At 49.0% G+C, this 18,501-nt stretch overlaps 1 protein-coding gene across 4 annotated transcripts in view; it reads left to right on the top strand.

Moving 5' to 3' along the window:
- EXD1 (exonuclease 3'-5' domain containing 1) overlaps positions 1-18,501 on the top strand; it is a 53,708-nt gene that overhangs the window by 16,680 nt on the left and 18,527 nt on the right. For all 4 annotated transcript variants that reach the window (XM_054450307.2, XM_054450305.2, XM_054450304.2 and 1 more), the window contains one exon: positions 5,943-6,029. In XM_054450307.2, coding sequence (XP_054306282.1) covers positions 5,943-6,029 — 87 coding nt within the window. The remainder of the gene's footprint in view (positions 1-5,942; positions 6,030-18,501) is intronic.

The following is an 18,501-nucleotide window of genomic DNA, read 5'->3' as shown; positions in this document are numbered from 1 at the left end:
GTATTGCCTGTATGTAGGTGTCATGTCTGTGTCTCATAAATTTCTTTCTTTATTTTTTTTTGAGACGGAGTCTCGCTCTGTTGCCCAGGTTGGAGTGCAGTGGAGCAATCTCGGCTCACTGCAAGCTCCGTCTCCCGGTTCACACCCTTCTCCTGCCTCAGCCTCCCGTGTAGCTGGGACTACAGGTGCCCGCCACCACGCCTGGCTAATTTTTTGTATTTTTAGTAGAGACAGGGTTTTACCGTGTTAGCCAGGATGGTCTTGATCTCCTGACCTCATGATCCGCCCGCCTCGGCCTCCCAAAGTGCTGGGATTACAGGCATGAGCCACTGCGCTCGGCTATAAATTTCTTTATTATAAGATTTTTGATTGTTTTCCTATTAATTCAACAACATATTTGGTGGCTGCTATATGCCTATATGCCAGGCAGTGTTCTGAGCTCTTGGGTAAAACCATAATCAAGACAAAGTTCCTGCCCTCAAGGAGCTTATATTCTAATGCAAGACAATAAACAAGTGCTTTTATTTTAGGTGGCAGTAAGTGCTGGGAATAAAAATAAAGCATGGTATGGGGACTAGAGTGCCAAGGAGGTCCTATTTTATGTGGGATAGACAGAGAAAACATCTCTAGGGAGGTGACATTAGAACAAAGACCTGAGTAAGTGGGGGAGCCATGTAGATACCAAAGTGGAGAACTTAAAGGCAGGGCGCAGTGGCTCACGCCTGTAATCCCAGCACTTTGGGAGGCCGAGGCGGGTGGATCACGAGGTCAGGAGATTGAGACCATCCTGGCTAACACGGTGAAACCCCGTCTCTACTAAAAATACAAAAAAATAGCCAGGCATGCTGGCAGGCGCCTGTAGTCCCAGCTACTCACCAGGCTGAGTCAGGAGAATGGCGTGAACCTGGGAGGCGGAGCTTGCAGTGAGCTGAGATCGTGCCACTGCACTCCAGCCTGGGCGACAGAGCGAGACTCCGTTTCAAAAAAAAAAGTGAAGAACTTAAAAGTGGAATTAACAAGTGCAAAGGCCCTGAGGCTGAAATATTCCTGGCTTGTGTGGAGGAACAGCAGGGAGGTCAGTGTGACAGGACCACAATGAAGAAGAATGGTAGGAGATGGAAGGGGGCAGGAGGCAGTTCACTTAGGGCTTTCTAGACGTTGTAAAGATTTTGAGTTTGACTTAAAGCCATTGGCAGTTTCAGAGAAGAGTCAGAATTTTTTTTTTTTTTTGAGATGGAGTCTCGCCCTGTGGCCCAGTTTGGAGTTCAGTGGGGCGATCTTGGCTCACCTCAACCTCCGCCTCCCGGGTTCAAGCGATTCTCCTGGCTCAACCTCCCGAGTAGCTGGGATTACAGGCACACGCCACCACGCCAGCTAATTTTTGTATTTTTAGTAGTAGAGATGGGGTTTTGCCGTGTTGGCCAGGCTGGTCTCAAACTCCTGACCTCAGGTGATCTGCCTATCTCAGCCTCCCAAAGTGCTGGGATTACAGGTGTAAGCCACTGTGCCTGGCCCATGGATGCATTTTTTAAAGGAGAGTTAGCTATCAACAGGTTATTTTTTAAGTCTGAACTGAACAGAAGATTTTTATTAAAAAATAGCATTATTGAGATACAATCCACATGCCATACAATTTATTTAGTTAAAATGTACAGCTCACTTTCTTTTAGTATATTCACAGAGTTGTAAGTAAAGCAACATAATAAATTTTAGAATATTTTCAATATACCAGAAAGAAACCCCACACCCCTTATCCATCACTCCTAATCACTCCTCAGCCCTTGGCAACCACTAAAACAGCCTGGCCAACATGGCAAAACCCCATCTCTACTAAAAATACAAAAATTAGCCGGGTGTGGTGGCGGGCACTTGTAATCCCAGCTACTGGGGAGGCTGAGGGGAAGGAGGTGGAGGGTACAGTGAGCCGAGATCATGCCACTACACTCCAGTCTGGGAAACAGAGTGAGACTCTGTCTCAAAAAACAAAACAAAACAAAAAAAACAGGCTGGACGTGGTGGCTCATGCCTGTAATCCCAGCAATTTGGGAGGCCGAGATGGGTGAATCACAAGGTCAGGAGTTTGAGACCAGCCTGACCAACATGGTGAACCCCATCTCTACTAAAAATACAAAAATTAGCTTGGTGTGGTGGTGCGTGTCTGTAATCCCAGCTACTCAGGAGGCTGAGGCAGGAGAATTGCTTGAACCCAGGAGGCAGAGGTTGCAGTGAGCCAAGATTGTGCCACTGCACTCCAGCCTGGGCGATAGAGTGAGACTCTATCTCAAAAAAAATAAAAATAAAAATAAGTAAATAAATAATAAAATATGTAGTTTTTTGGACAGGCTTTGTTTACTTAGCGTAATGTTTTCAAGGTTCATCCACATTGTAGCTTATATCAGTATTTCACTTATTTTTATTGCCAAATAATATTCCTTATAAATTAAAAAAAATTTTTTTGAGACGGGGTCTTGCTCTGTCACCCAGGTTGGAGTGCAGTGGCACAATCAGAGTTCACTGCAGCCTGGACCTTCTGGGCTCAAGCAATCCTCCCACCTTAGCCTCCCAAGTAGTTGGGACTACAGGCATGTGCCACAACACCTAGCTAATTCTTTTATATTTTTTGTAGAGACAACGTCTCGTTATGTTGCCTAGGCTGGTCTCAAACTACTGGGCTCAAGCAATCCACCTGCCTCGGCTTCCCAAAGTGCTGGGATTAGAGGTGTAAGCCACCACAGTCACCTGCCAAATCATATTCTATTGTATGGATATACTACATTTTATTTATGCATTCACCATTTGATGGACATTTGGGTTGTTTCTTCTTTGTGGTTATTGTGAATAATGCTACTACGAACATTCATGGACAAGTTTTTGTGTGGATGATTTTATTTCTCTTGGATAGTTACCTAGGAGTGAAACTGCTAGATCATATGGTAACTCTGTGTTTAACTTTTTTGAGGAATGGCCAGACTTTTTTCCAAAGCTGTTGCATTATTTTACATTTCTACCAGCAGTCTGTGAGGGTTCCAATTTCTTTTTTTTTTTTTTCTTTTTTCTTGAGACAGAGTCTCGCTCTGTCACCCAGGCTGGAGTGCAGTGGTGCCATCTCGGCTCACTGCAAGCTCCGCCTCCCGGGTTCACGCCATTCTCCTGCCTCAGCCTCCTGAGTAGCTGGGACTACAGGTGCCCGCCACCACACCCGGCTAATTTTTTGTTTTTACATTTTTAGTAGAGACGGGGTTTCGCTGTGTTAGCCAGGGTGTTCTCGATCTCATGACCTCATGATCTGCCCGCCTCAGCCTCCTAAAGTGCTGGGACTACAGGCGTGAGCCACCATGCCCAGCCGTTCCAATTTCTTTACATCTTTGCCAACACTTATCTGTAATTTTGAGTATAGCCATCCTAGTGGGTATGAAGTGGTATCTTATTGTGGTTTTGATTTGCATTTTTGTGATGGCTAATGATGTTGGACATTTCCGTGAGCTTACTAGCCATTTGTATAACTTCTTTGGAGAAATGTCTATTTAGATCCTTTGTCTTTTATTTTTTGAGACAGAGTCTCGCTTGGTAGCCCAGGCTGGAGTGCAGTGGCATGATCTTGGCTCACTGCAACGTCCACCTCCTAGGATCTCTAGCAATCCTCCCACCTCAGCCTCCTGCGTAACTTGGACTATAGGCATGTACCACCATGCCCAGCTCTTTTTTTTTTTTTTTTTTTTTTTTTTTAAGAGATGAGGTCTTGCTATGTTCCCCAAGCTGGTCTTGAACTCCTGGACTCAAGCAGTCTGTCTTCCTCGGCCTCCCAAAGTACTGGGATTACAGGCGTGAGCCACTGCACCCAGCCTTAATTTTTGTATTTTGTGTAGAGACAATTTCTCACTATGTTGCCCTGGCTGGTCTCGAACTCCTGGGCTCAAGCAATCTGTCCTCCTCAGCCTCCCTCAGTGCTAGGATTACAGGCATGAGCCACCGTGCCCAAACCTTTTCCTATTTTTTAATTGAGTTGAAATAATTATTTTTATCATTGAGTTGTAAGAATTATTTATGTATCAACAGATTCTTTAAAGGGTACGTGACAACAATAAAGAAAAAAATGAGGGTGAGAACTTGTGGCCAGGCGTGGTGGCTCACTCTTGTAATACCAGCACTTTTGGAGGCCAAGGCAGGCAGATCACTTGAGCCCAGGAGTTACAGACCAGCCTGGGCAACAAGGCAAACCCACCTCTACAAAAAATACAAAAAATTAGCTGGGCATGGTGGCACAGGTCTGTAGTTCCAGCTACCTGGGAGGCTGAGATGAGAGGATCAGCTAAGCCCCGGAGGTCAAGGCTGCAGGAAGCTAAAGTAAGAGGATAGCTTGAGCCCAGGAGTTCATGCCACAGTGAGCTATGATCTGCACTCCAGCCTGGAGGACAGTGTGAGACTGTCTCAAAAAAACAAAACAAAACAAAACAAAAAACAACAAAAAAAGCTTTTGCTCTGGAAGTTTGAAGAGGTAATTAGGAATTCTCATCAATAGAGAATGCAGCTTTTGTTGCCAGTTCTGCAGCCATCTGATTGGGAATGAAGCTGAAATTCAGTCCCATTTTCTCATCATTGATGAGAGATACTCAGAATTGAGAACACTTTATGTTCTCTAAAGGGAGATATGTTGTTAGTGTAAATTACTATGCCTTTCTGTTATTGAATAATTTATCTACCTATAAAATGGGTAGAATCTTTTATCATGCAAATATTTTTATGAATTATGGATTAAGGATTATAGAATTGTATAATGAAATAGGGTAAGATTATAGATAATCAAAGGACAAGAGTGTGTACCTGGGGTACCACTATTTCAGTTTTTTGTGTTTGTTTTTTTTTTTACACAGGCTGAAGTGCGTCATCATGGCTCACTGCAGCCTCAGCCTCCCAGGCTCAAGTGATCCTCCCACTTTAGCCTCCTGAGTAGGTGGGCTACACTGCAGGTGTGCACCACCATGCCTAGATAATTTTTTGTATTTTTTGTACAGACACTGTTTTGCCCAGTCTGGTCTGAAACCCTTGGGCTCAAGCGATCCTCCTTCCTCAGCCTCCCAAAGTGCTGGGATTATAGGCATGAGCCACTGCGCCCGGCCACTGTTTCAGTTTTGAGTAATTCAGTGAATCCGAGGCTTGAAGGGACCTGAAGAGTCCTTGTTTCTGTCTTTCTGAGCAGTGGATACTCTGAGACTTAGCCACCACATATATTCCTTTCAGTTGTGGTAAATTGCCCTGTGTTAGGGCATGCCATAGTTTGCATGAGGAATCTTGTCTTAAAGATTATAATTCAGGGCTAGGCTTGGTAGCTCACACCTGTAATCCCAGCACTTGGGGAGGCCGAGGCGGGTAGATCACTTGAGGTCAGGAGTTTGAGACCAGCCTGACCAACTTAGTGACACCCTGTCACTACTAAAAATTCAAAATTAGCTGGGCGTGGTGGTGCATGCCTGTAATCCCAGCTACTTGGGAGGTTGAGGGAAGAGAATCACTTGATTCTCTTGATCCACCGAGAGGTGGAGGTTGCAGTGAGTCAAGATCGTGCCATTGCACTCCAGCCTGGCAACAAGAGTGAAACTCTGTCTCGATTTAAAATATAAAAACAGATTATGATTCTTTCTCTGTAGCATCAGTGGTAACAAAAGGTGTCTGAGTTCTCAACTCTTATTGTCGTTTGGGGTCTGAGTGATTTATTTTCCAGCTGTGGAACACTTTTGCTAAAACAAAAAAAAAGAACCAGAAGTATTCAGTGCTGATTTATGTGCGTGTGTAAAACAGACTGTTTTGGATTAATCAAATTTTGTAAGTTTAACAAAGATGATGCACTTTGTTTACTGCTGACCATTGTACTTGTGCCAATCATGATGTTATCATGCCAACATTTATTCCCTGAAAGTTTTTCCTTTCCTTCTTTTTCTTACCAGATACTCCATATCAAGAAGCAGAATGTCCTGAGTGTGGCAGCAGAAGGAGTGAATGTATGTCGCCATGGCAAACTGTGCTGGCTGCAGGTGAAAGATTTTTGAAAACTTTTTATTTTGAAGTAATTAGAGAGCCACTGGTAGATTTTTTCTTTCTTTCTTTTTGAAAACTGTATTTTAGAGATGGGGTCTCACTCTGTCACTGAGGCCACAGTGCAGATCATAGCTCACTGCAGCATTGAACTCCTGGGCTCATGCTGTCTATCCTCACTTTAGCCTCCTGAGTAGCTGGGACTACAGATGAGTGTCACCACACCCAGCTTTGTTTTTGTGAGATGGGGTCTTGCTGTGTTGCCCAGGCTGATGTCAAACTCCTGGCCTCATGTAATCCTCTTGCCTTAGCCCCCCTAGTCACTAGGATTACAGGGATAGGCTGCTGCACCTGGCTCACTGGTAGATTTATTAATTGTCTTCTTTGTGTCACCCTAGTGTCATTGTTGCATAACTTGTTGGAATGTTCTTGCTTCTCCTGGTACTCACTTCATTCTTTTCAAAAGGAGAGAGCTTCTGTCTCTTTATAGATTCACTTTTTTTTTTTTTTTTAAGCTCAGTAGCAAGAATAGGTTCACTGTTAAAGCCATTAGTGCTGTCTCTCGGGCTCTGCTGGAGGTCTTTCCCAGTTCTGTTCTATCACCTTAGTTCTATGAAGAGTGTCATCTCTTTTCATTCTGGGGTGGTAGCTTTCCACAGCAGGTTTCTCACCACATCATTTTAATTTCCCTGGACCTGGGAGATATTAGATGAGAGTCTCTATTATTATTACTACTATTATTATTATTTTGAGACAAAGTCTTACTCTGTCACCAGGCTGGGGTGCAGTGGTGCGATCTCGGCTCACTGCAACCTCCGCCTCCTGGGTTCAAGCGATTCTCCTGCCTCAGCCTCCTGGGTAGCTGGGACTATAGGCATGTGCCACCACACCTGGCTAATTTTGTGTTTCTGGTAGAGACGGGGTTTCACCATGTTGGCCAAGCTGGTCACAAACTCCTGATCTCAAGTGATCCACCCACCTCGGCTCCCAAAGTGCTAGGATTACAGGCGTGAGCCGCCACCCCTGGCCAATATTTTTTAAAAGTTTGTAGTTAGCCTTGAAGAATAGCTAGAGGATGGATAGCTTTTGGGTCCCTCTTCCTTTACTTTTTTTTTTTTTCCCAGAGTTGAGGTCTCCCTATATTGTCCAGGCTGGTCTTAAACTCCTGGTCTCAAGCAATCCTTCTGAGTCAGCCTAACCGCAAAGTGCTGGGGTTACAGCATGAGCCACTGCAGCTAGCCAAGCTTAGCTTTTAGATGACTAGGTTTGAATTAGCAGCGCAAATACAAATTACTTAAAGCAACCCTAAACTTCCATCTACCAAAACAAAAGAGAGTAGACTTCCCGGTAACACAGGTCTGGGCAGTTCTAGGTTATTTCCTAAATTGTCCCCTTTGGTTTTCTGGGTATCAGAGGAACATGCAGTTGGCTACAGCTGGACTTTGTTTTTGTTTTCTTTCTTTCTTTCTTTTCTTTCTTTCTTTTTTTTTTTTTTTTTTTTGAGACAGGGTCTCACTCTGTTGCATGGGCTGGAGTGCAGTGACACAATCTTGGCTCACTACAACCTCCGCCTCCCAGGTTCAAGCGATTCTTGTGCCTCAGCCTCCTGAGTAGCTGGGATTACAGGCATGAGCCAACATGCCTGGCTAATTTTTGTCCTTTTAGTAGAGATGGGGTTTCACCATGTTGGCCAGGCTGGTCTCGAATTCCTGGCCTCAGGTGATCTGCCCACCTCAACCTCCCAAAGTGCTGGGATTACAGGTGTGAGCCACTGTGCCTGGCCTACAGCTGTCCTTTCTGCAACTGGAAGCAAATTAATGGACACGTTTTCCCCAACCAGATCCTTGGGCTTGTGTGTTTAATTTTTTAACTAAAAGCATCACGTGCACTTGTATTCAAAAGAAAAAAATCAAATTTAAGAGAAAAAAAACCCTCCACTCCAGAGGCACTACTTTTATTTTTTTTATTATTATTATTTTTTTGAGATGGAATTTTGCTCTTGTTGCCTGGAGGCTGGAGTGTAGTGGCACGATCTCGGCTCACCACAACCTCCGCCTCCCGGGTTCAAGCAATTCTCCTGCCTCAGCCTCTCCCGAGTAGCCGAGATTACAGGCATGTGCCACCACGCCCGGCTAATGTATTTTTAGTAGAGACAGGGTTTCTCCATTTTGGTCAGGCTGGTCTCGAACTCCCGACCTCAGGTGATCCACCCGCCTTGGCCTCCCATAGTGCTGGGTTTATAGGCATGAGCCACTGCACCCTGCCAGAGGCACTACTTTTTTTTGAGACGGAGTTTCGCTCTGTCGCCCAGGCTAGAGTGCAATGGCACAATCTCGGCTCACTGCAACCTCTGCCTCCTAGGTTCAAGCGATTCTCCTGCCTTAGCCTCCCAAGTAGCTGGGACTACAGGCTTCCGCCACCACGCTCGGCTAATTTTTGTATTTTTAGTAGAGACGGAGTTTCACCACGTTGGCCAGGCTGGTCTCGAACTCCTGACCTCGTGATTCATCCGCCTCAGCCTCCCAAAGTGCTGGGCGTGAGCCACCACATCATCTGGCCCAGAGGCACTACTTTAAAAAAAAAAAAAAAAAAAAAGAGTTGAATAGGCCAGGCGCAGTGGCTCACGCCTGTAATCCCAGCACTTTGGGAGGCTGAGGTGGACAGATCACAAGGTCAGGAGTTCAAGACTAGCCTGGCCAACGTGGTGAAACCCCGTCTCTACTGAAAATACAAAAATTAGCTGGGCGTGGTGGCACATGCCTGTAATCCTAGCTACTAATGGTGCTGAGGCAGGCAGATCACTTGGACTTGGGAGGAGGAGGTTTCAGTGAGCTGAGATCGTGCCACTGCACTCCAACCTGGGTGACAAAGCGAGACTCCTTCTCAAAAAAAAAAAAAAAAGAATAACAGGATTGTTATATTTGTGCAGCACTTTACAGTTTATAAAATACTTTGACAAACATTAGGGGAGTCAACTACTTTTAACACATTGAAATGTAGTTTCTGCTATTTTCCTGTTTCTTCTTTTTTTTTTTTTCGAGACAGGGTCTCTCTGTTGCCCAGGCTGGAGTGCAGTGGTACAATCTCTTGACTCACTGTACTTAATCTCTGCCTCTCAGGTTCAAGGTATTCTCCTGCCTCAGCCTCCCAAGTAGCTGGAATTATAGGCACTCACCTCTACGCCTGTCTAATTATTGTATTTTTAGTAGAGACAGGATTTTACCATGTTGGCCAGGCTGGTCTCGAACTCCTAACCTCAAGTGATCTGCCTGCCTTGGCCTCCCAAAGTGCTGGGATTACAGGCCTGAGCCACCACCCCTGGCCCGGATTTTCCTGTTTCTAATAACATGCTTATTGCTTTCTCTTGATTTATCAGTTTTACAAATAATCTATTCAATTTTATTATGATAAATAAAGATTTTGCTCCTTTATTGCACCCACTCTTCCCTAGGTCTTTCCAACTTAGTTATGTCACAATTTTTTACTAAGACAGAATTCAGAATTTATGGGAGGCTGAGGCTGGAGAATCGCTTGAACTTGAGAAGTGGAGATTGCAGTGAGCCATGATGGTGCCCCTGCACTCCAGCTTGGGCGATGAGTGAGACTCCATCTCAAAAAAAAAAAAAAAAAAAAGACCAAATTTAGTCTATATGTTATTAAGACTGTAGTGATAACTCTCTGCTGAGCCAAGGAGAATCGTTTCTTTTCTTGAACAACTTTTTGTTTTACATAGTTAGTAATTGCCTCATTTTATTCCTCCCTCCCTCCCTCCCTCCCTCCCTCCCTTCCACCCTTCCCTCCTTCCCTCCCTCTCTCCCTTCCTTCCTTCTCTCCTTCCCTCTTTCCTTGCTTTTTTGAGACGAGGTCTCACTCTGTTGCCCAAATGGGACTACAGGCACATCCCACCGTGATAGCTAACTTTTTGTATTTTTTGTGGAGACAGGGTTTCACCATGTTGCCCAGGCTAGTCTCAAACTCCCAGACTCAAGAAATCTACCCAGCTCAGCCTTCCAAATTGCTGGGATTACAGGCATGAGCCACTGCACCCAACCAACTTTGTTTTCTTTATACCTATGACTAAGCTGTTGCATATCTTTAAGGACGCCATACAGTTTTTTCACATGCTTAAATTTAGTGGGCTAGGGCCAAGCATGGTTTCTCATGCATGTGAGAGTGCGACCCTGTCTCAAAAAACAAACAAACAAACAAACAAAAACACTGTTCTGCTAACCTATGTTGCATTTTTTTCTTGAAGTCATCTCTCCTGGAGCCCTCTACCCTCCTGTTCCAATGCAGGCTGTTTTCTCGAGCCTGGAAGCTGCAAGATGTAGGGGCCGAGGGAAAATTTTTCCCTTTGCCCTCTGTAGGTTTGCTGAAAAATTAACTCACAAAAAGGCAGATTAAGAGGAGAAAAGACACAACAAATTTATTTAACGCGTACATGAGAACCTTCAGAACGAAGACTCAAAGATACAGGGGTAATTGTCCATTTTTATGTTTAGGTTCAACAAAGTATGGACAGCTATGGAGGAATATGATTGAACAAAAAGGATGTGATCTAATGTTAATAGACTGACTGGGAAACCCAGCAAGGCCTGTCTGTCTAGATTCGTCTTGGCTCTCATAGCATGTATTTCTTCTTTCCTGGTATGCAGCAGGAACCTCTCTAGAATGGGGATCTATGACCTACTGTCAAATAAGGTGGGTCAGATCATTTTTTATGGCCCCTTTTTACATACAGAGGCAGAGGGAAAGTTTTATATATATGTGTGTATGTATATATGTGTATGTATATATGTGTATATATATAGTATATATACAAGTACATACATTTTTTGAGATAGAGTCTCTGTTGCCCAGGCTGGAGTATAGTGGCTCCATTATGGCTCACTTCAGCCTTGAACTCCCGGGCTCAAGAGATCCTCCTGCCCCAGCCTCCCAAGTAGCTGGACTACTTGGAACTGTAGGTACATACTACCACACCTGGCTAATTTTTGTTTGTTTTTTGTTTTTGAGATGGAATGTTGCTCTGTTGCCGAGGCTGGAGTGCAGTGGCACCATCTTGGCTCACTGCAGCCTCCATCTCCTGGGTTCCAGCGATTCTCCTGCCTCAGCCTCCCCAGTAGCTGGGATTATAGGTGCCCACCACCATGCCCGGCTAATTTTTGCATTTTTAGTAGAGACAGAGTTTCACCATGTTGGCCAGGCTGGTCTTGAACTCCCAACCTCAGGTGATCCACCTGCCCTGGCCTCCCAAAGTGCTGGGATTACAGGCATGGGCCACCGTGCCTAGCCGATTTTTTTTTTTTTTTTTTTTTTTGGAGACAGAGTCTTGCTATGTCGCCCAGGCTGTGGTGCAGTGGCATGATCTCGGCTCACTGCAACCTCCGCCTCCCAGGTTCAAGCAATTCTTCTGCCTCAGCCTCCCGAGTAGCTGGAACTACAAATGCATGCCACCACACCTGGCTAATTTTTTTTGTATTTTAGTAGAGATGGGGTTTCACCGTGTTGCCCAGGCTGGTCTCGAACTCCTGAGCTCAGGCAATCTGCCTGCCTCGGCCTCCCAAAGTGCTAGGGTTACAGGCATGAGCTACTGCACCCTGCCTTTCTTAATTTTTAATAGAGACAAGGTCTTGATATATTGCCCAGGCTGGTCTCGAACTCCTGAGCTCAAGTGATCCTCCTTCCTTGGCCTCCCAAAGTGCTGGGATTACAGGTGTGAGCCACCGCACCTGACCTAAAGTAATAGTTTTAGGGGTTTTTTTGTTTTGTTTTGTTTCTGAGATGAAGTGTTGCTCTTTTGCCCAGGCTGGAGTGCAATGGCATGATCTTGGCTCACTGCAGCCTCTGCCTCCTGGTTTCAAGCGATTCTCCCGTCTCAGGCTCCCAAGTAGCTTGGATTACAGGAGTGTGCCATCACGCCCGGCTAATGTTTATATTTTTGGTAGAGACAGTTTCACCATGTTGGCCAGGCTGGTGTCGAACTCCTGACCTCAAGTGATCCACCCACCTCAACCTCTCAGAGTGCTAGGATTACAGGTGTGAGCTGCCACACCTGGCCTATTTTTAGGTTTTATGGCTGGCTTTGGGGAAACTGCGTTCTGATTTCCGTGATCGCCTTCAGGGAGAACGATTCTAGTTTCTGTGGCTAGCTTCAGGAAATAATGGGACCAAGAGACAGCAGGGCTGAAGGTCAGAGAAAAACTTTTACTTCTGAGGCTGTTTAAGAGGCCCTCTCCCTCTCCCTCTCCCTCTCCCTCTCCCTCTCCCTCTCCCTCTCCCTCTCCCTCCCCCTCCCCCTCCCCCTCCCCCTCCCCCTCCCCCTCCCCCTCCCCCTCCCCCTCCCCCTCCCCCTCCCCCTCCCCCTCCCCCTCCCCCTCCCCCTCCCCCTCCCCCTCCCCCTCCCTCTCCCTCTCCCTCTCCCCGGTCTCCCTCTCCCTCTCCCCGGTCTCCCTCTCCCACTTTTTTCGGTCTCCCTCTGTTGCTCAAGCTGGACTGTACTGCCATGATCTCGGCTCGCTGCAGCCTCCCTGCCTCGGGCTCCTGTGATTCTCCTGCCTCGGCCTGCCGAGTGCCTGGGATTGCAGGCGCGCGCCGCCACGCCTGAATGCTTTTTGTATTTTTGGTGGAGACGGGGTTTCGCCGTGTTGACCGGGCTGGTCTCCAGCTCCTGGCCTCTAGTGATCTGCCTGCCTCGGCCTCCCGAGGTGCTGGGATTGCAGACGGAGTCTCGCTAACTCAACGCTCAATGGTGCTCAGGCTGGAGTGAAGTGGTGTGATCTCGGCTCGCTGCAACCTCCACCTACCAGCCTCCTGCCTTGGCCTCTTAAAGTGCTAAGATTACAGCCTCTGCCCCGCCGCCACCCCGTCTAGGAAGTGAGGAGCGTCTCTGCCTGGCCGCCCATCGTCTGGGATGTGAGGAGCCCGTCTGCCCCGCCGCCCTATCTGGGAAGTGAGGAGCGCCTCTGCCCGGCCGCCCATCGTCTGGGATGTGAGGAGCACCTCTGCCCGGCTGCCACCCCGTCTGGGAGGAAGTGAGGAGCGCCTCTGCCCGGCTGCCCCGTCTGGGAGATGAGGAGCACCTCTGCCCGGCCGCCCCGTCTGGGAGGTGAGGAGCGCCTCTGCCTGGCCGCCACCCCGTCTGGGAGGAAGTGAGGAGCGCCTCTGCCCGGTTGCCCCATCTGGGAAGTAAGGAGCGCCTCTGCCTGGCCGCCACCCCGTCTGGGAAGTGAGGAGCGCCTCTGCCCGGCTACCACCCCATGTGGGAAGTGAGGAGCGCCTCTGCCCAGCCACCCCTTCTGGGAGGTGAGGAGCGCCTCTGCCCAGCCGCCCCGTCTGGGAGGTGAGGAGTGCCTCTGCCCGGCCGCCCCGCCTGGGAGGTGAGGAGCACCTCTGCCTGGCCGCCACCCGGTCTGGGAGGAAGTGAGGAGCACCTCTGCCCAGCTGCCCCATCTGGGAAGTGAGGAGCGCCTCTGCCCGGCTGCCACCCCCTATGGGAAGTGAGGAGCGCCTCTGCCCGGCCGCCCACTCTGGGAAGTGAGGAGCGCCTCTGCCCGGCCGCCCACTCTGGGAAGTGAGGAGCGCCTCTGCCCGGCCGCCCACTCTGGAAGGTGAGGAGTGCCTCTGCCCGGCCGCCCCGTCAGGGAGGTGAGGAGCGCCTCTGCCTGGCCGCCACCCCATCTGGGAGGAAGTGAGGAGCATCTCTGCCCAGCTGCCCCATCTGGGAAGTGAGGAGCGCCTCTGCCCGGCTGCCACCCCCTATGGGAAGTGAGGAGCGCCTCTGCCCGGCCGCCCACTCTGGGAGGTGAGGAGTGCCTCTGCCCGGCCGCCCCGTCTGGGAGGTGAGGAGCGCCTCTGCCTGGCCGCCACCCCGTCTGGGAGGAAGTGAGGAGCGCCTCTGCCCGGCCGCCCACTCTGGGAAGTGAGGAGCGCCTCTGCCCGGCCGCCCACTCTGGGAGGTGAGGAGCGCCTCTGCCTGGCCACTCCGTCTGGGAAGGGAGGAGCGCCTCTGCCCGGCCGCCCCGTCTGGGAGGTGAGGAGCACCTCTGCCCGGCCGCCACCCCGTCTGGGAGGAAGTGAGGAGCACCTCTGCCCGGCCGCCACCCCGTCTGGGAGGAAGTGAGGAGCGCCTCTGCCCGGCTGCCCCATCTGGGAAGTGAGGAGCGCCTCTGCCCGGCTGCCACCCCGTATGGGAAGCGAGGAGCGCCTCTGCCCGGCCGCCCCGTCTGGGAGGTGAGGAGTCCTCTGCCTGGCCACCCCGTCTGGGTAGTGAGGAGCGCCTCTGCCCGGCCACCCCGTCTGGGAAGTGAGGAGCGCCTCTGCCTGGCTGCCACCCCGTCTGGGAGGAAGTGAGGAGCGCCTCTGCCCGGCTGCCACCCCGTATGGGAAGTGAGGAGCGCCTCTGCCCGGCCGCCCCGTCTGGGAGGTGAGGAGTGCCTCTGTCCGGCTGCCACCCCGTCTGGGAGGAAGTGAGGAGCACCTCTGCCCGGCTGCCCCGTCTGGGAGATGAGGAGCACCTCTGCCCGGCCGCCCCGTCTGGGAGGTGAGGAGTGCCTCTGCCTGGCCGCCACCCCATCTGGGAGGAAGTGAGGAGCGCCTCTGCCCGGCTGCCCCATCTGGGAAGGGAGGAGCGCCTCTGCCCAGCCGCCACACCGTCTGGGAAGTGAGGAGCGCCTCTGCCCGGCCGCCCCCTCTGGGAGGTGAGGAGCGCCTCTGCCCGGCCGCCCCCTCTGGGAGGTGAGGAGCACCTCTGCCCGGCTGCCACCCGGTCTGGGAGGAAGTGAGGAGCGCCTCTGCCCGGGCGGCCCCGTCTGGGAAGTGAGGAGCACCTCTGCCCGGGCAGCCCCGTCTGGGAAGCGAGGAGCGCCTCTGCCCGGGCGGCCCCTTCTGGGAAACGAGGAGCGCCTCTGCCCGGGCGGCCCCATCGGGGAAGTGAGGAGCGCCTCTGCCCGGCCGCCCCGTCTGGGAGGAGAGGAGCGCCTCTGCCCGGGCGGCCCCGTCTGGGAAGCGAGGAGCGCCTCTGCCCGGCCGCCCTGTCTGGGACGTGAGGAGCGCCTCTGCCCGGCTGCCCTGTCTGGGAGGTGTACCCAACAGCTCCAAAGAGACAGCGACCATCGGGAGCGGGCCATGAGGACGATGGCGGTTTTGTTGAAGAGAAGGGGAGGAAGTGTGGGGAAAGGAAGGAGAGATCAGATTGTTGCTGTGTCTGTGTAGAATGGGGTGGGCATAGGAGACTCCATTTTGTTCTGACTAGGAGAAATTCTTCTGCCTTGGGGTGCTGTTGATCTATGGCCTTTCCCCCAGCCCCATGCTCTCTGAAACATATGCTGTGTCAACTTAGGGTTAAATGGATTAAGGGCGGTGCAAGATGTGCTTTGTTAAACAGATGCTTGAAGGCAGCATGCCCTTTAAGAGTCATCACCACTCCCTAATCTCAAGTACCCAGGGGCACAAACACTGCAGAAGGCCGCAGGGACCTCTGCCTAGGAAAACCAGAGACCTTTGTTCATGTGTTTATCTCCTGACCTTCTCTCCACTATTATCCTATGACCCTCCCATATCCCCCTCTCCGAGAAACACCCAAGAACGATCAATAAATACTTCATAAATTTAAAAAAAAAAAAAAAAAAAAAAAAAAAGAGGCCTTTGCTTTGGGGTATTATTTTCTGAGTCTTAACAAAGGGAAGAGGGCTAGAAGCTCACAATTCAGTGTGCAGATTTTCATTTTTGAGGCCACTACTGAACTTCTACCCTCTTCTGTCTAAACATTCTCAACCCCAGAGCCTCTCTGGTTAGATTTATCCAGAGAATACACAATCTGTCCTCAGTGGGAGAGGAATGGGGGAGGATTACTTGGGGGTTACGTCTCCTCATATAAACCTTCAGCCTATCCCCCTGTTTCCAGCTCCTCACTTTTCTTAGAATCTGGCACCTTTAATTCTTAAACCTTTATTTTTACTCTGTTTTGTTTTGCCTAATCTGCTTTCTTTCTGTCAGTATTTCCCACAGCATTTCTTAACTTTAAATTATTTCAATATTTAATCTTTATCTCTGGTCAGGTATCTTCACCATAGTTTATAGTACAGCAGATAATTATTTTCCAAACTTTTATACTGCGTCTATTCAATTTTTATAATTAAAGTAGCAGGGGAAAACATCAGGGGTTCACTTTTTTTTTTTTTTGAGACAGAGTCTTGCTGTGTTGCCTAGGCTGGAGTGCAGTGGCACAATCTCAGCTAACTGCAACCTCTGCCTCCTGAGTTCCAGCGATTCTTGTGCCTCAGCCTCCTGAGTAGCTGGTGCTACAGGCGCACACCACCAGGCCTGGCTAATTTTTGTGGTGTGGTGGCTAATGTCTGTAATTCCAGTACTTTGGGAGGCTGAAGTGGGAGGATTGCTTGAAGCCAGGAGTTGGAGACCAGCCTGAGCAACTTAGTGAAACCCCATCTCTACAAAAAACAAAAACATTAGCTGAGCATATAATATAATCCCAGCTACTCAGGAGGAGGGAGGATCTCTTGAGCCCCCAGGAGTTAGTTTTAGCCTGCAATAAGCTATGGCTGCGCCACTGCATTTCAGCCTGTGTGACAGAGCAAGACCATCTCAAATATATATATATATATATGCTGGGTGCAGTGGCTCACACCTGTAATCCTAGCGCTTTGGGAGGCTGAGGCGGGTGGATCACCTGAGCTCAAGAGTTCAAGGCCAGCCTGGGCAACATGGCGAAACCCTGTTTCTACTAAAAGTACAAAAAATTAGCTGGACATGGTGGCAAGTGCCTATAATCCCAGCTACTCAGGAGGCTGAGGCACGAGAATTACTTGAACCCAGGAGGTAGAGGCTGCAGTGAGCCGAGATCATGCCACTGCAATCCAGCCTGGGCGACAGAGTTAGACTCCGTCTCAAAAAATAAAATTAAAAAAAAATATATATATATATATATAATGAAAGTTCTGAGAATGGGTGCTAGGTAGGTCTGGCAATTGTAGCTATGACATAGTTCAGCTCCTGAAATGACAGAAGTGGCATCAGACTGTCATATGCCTAGCTTTCTAGACCCATTTGGATGTTTTGTTTTAAATTTAAAATTTTTTTTGTTTTTTATACAGACCTGGGTCTTGCTTTGTTGCCCCAGCTAGTCTTGAACTCCTGGCCTCAAGCGATCCTCCCACCTCAGCCTCCCAGTATACTGAGATATAGACATGGGCCACATCACGCCTGGTGTTTGGATGTTTTTTGTCTTCACTCTCTTAGTAAATCATCCAGCTATGCTGCTTTTGTGATTTTTGTGATTAGAAGCAATCTCAGCTGGGCACGGTGACTCAGGCCTGTAATCCCAGCACTTTGGAAGGCTGAGGCAGGCGGATCACGAGGTCAGGGATTCAAGACCAGCCTGGCCAATATGGTGAAACTCTGTCTCTACTAAAAATATGAAAAATAACCAGGCATGGTGGTGGGCACCTGTAGTCCCAGCTACTTGGGAGGCTGAGACAGGAGAATTGCTTGAACCTAGGAGATGGAGGTTGCAGTGAGCCGAGATCGCACCACTGCACTCCAGCCTGGGCGACAGAGCGAGACTCTGTCTCAGAAAAACAAAACAAAAATCTAGAATTCTTAAATTATATAAAATTGATCTGTAAGCAGCATTGAATATTTGACATCTTACCATTTGTGCCAGTGTATTTGTTGCCTGTTTTAAAGTGCTAGAGGTTAAGGATCTTCTCTTATGAATAATTTTATGTAACACCTAACACAATCATGCATATTAAGGAACTCAGAGAAATAGCATTTCCAGTTGTTAATAATGAGACACTGTTCATTCACCTTAAAATGGTGTTCCCTGGAGTATTAGACTTATAGGGAAAAAAACTAAAAGTGCTCTTTTTTCCTATACTTTCTACTCAACACAGAACATTCTGGCCAGGCGCAGTGGCTCACGCCTGTAATCCCAGCCCTTTGGGAGGCCGAGGTGGGCAGATCACCTGAGGTTAGGAGCTTGAGACCAGCCTGGCCAACATGGTGAAACCCTGTCTCTACTAAAAATACAAAAATTAGCCGGGTGTGGTGGCATGTACCTGTAACCCCAACTACTTGGGAGGCTGAGGCAGGAGAATCGCTGGAACCTGGGAGATGGAGGTTGCAGTGAGCCGAGATCACACCACTGCACTTCAGCCTGGCGACAGAGCAAGACTCCGTCTCAAAAAAAAAAAAGAGAATATTCTGTCACCCCAGATGTGTGGGGGTTGTTTCCTCACACATGAAGCAAAACAATTCTGCTGCTACTCTCCAGCATACACCAGCTTAGTGTCCTCTAATTCAATTCAATTCTGAGACTGTTTACTTAGAAATAGTGTCAGACCCCACAGGTTGAGAGCTCAGTCCCACAAGACTGCCCTCAACTTCAGGAGCCATTCACAAGCACAGCTTGTGACCTGTGCTTCTGACCAATCAACTATAAGTTGAGGTCCC

The sequence above is a fragment of the Pongo pygmaeus genome, chromosome 16 (genome assembly GCF_028885625.2).
Source record: "Pongo pygmaeus isolate AG05252 chromosome 16, NHGRI_mPonPyg2-v2.0_pri, whole genome shotgun sequence".
Classification (NCBI taxonomy): domain Eukaryota; kingdom Metazoa; phylum Chordata; class Mammalia; order Primates; family Hominidae; genus Pongo; species Pongo pygmaeus.
This window is presented reverse-complemented; position numbering and strand designations above follow the sequence as displayed.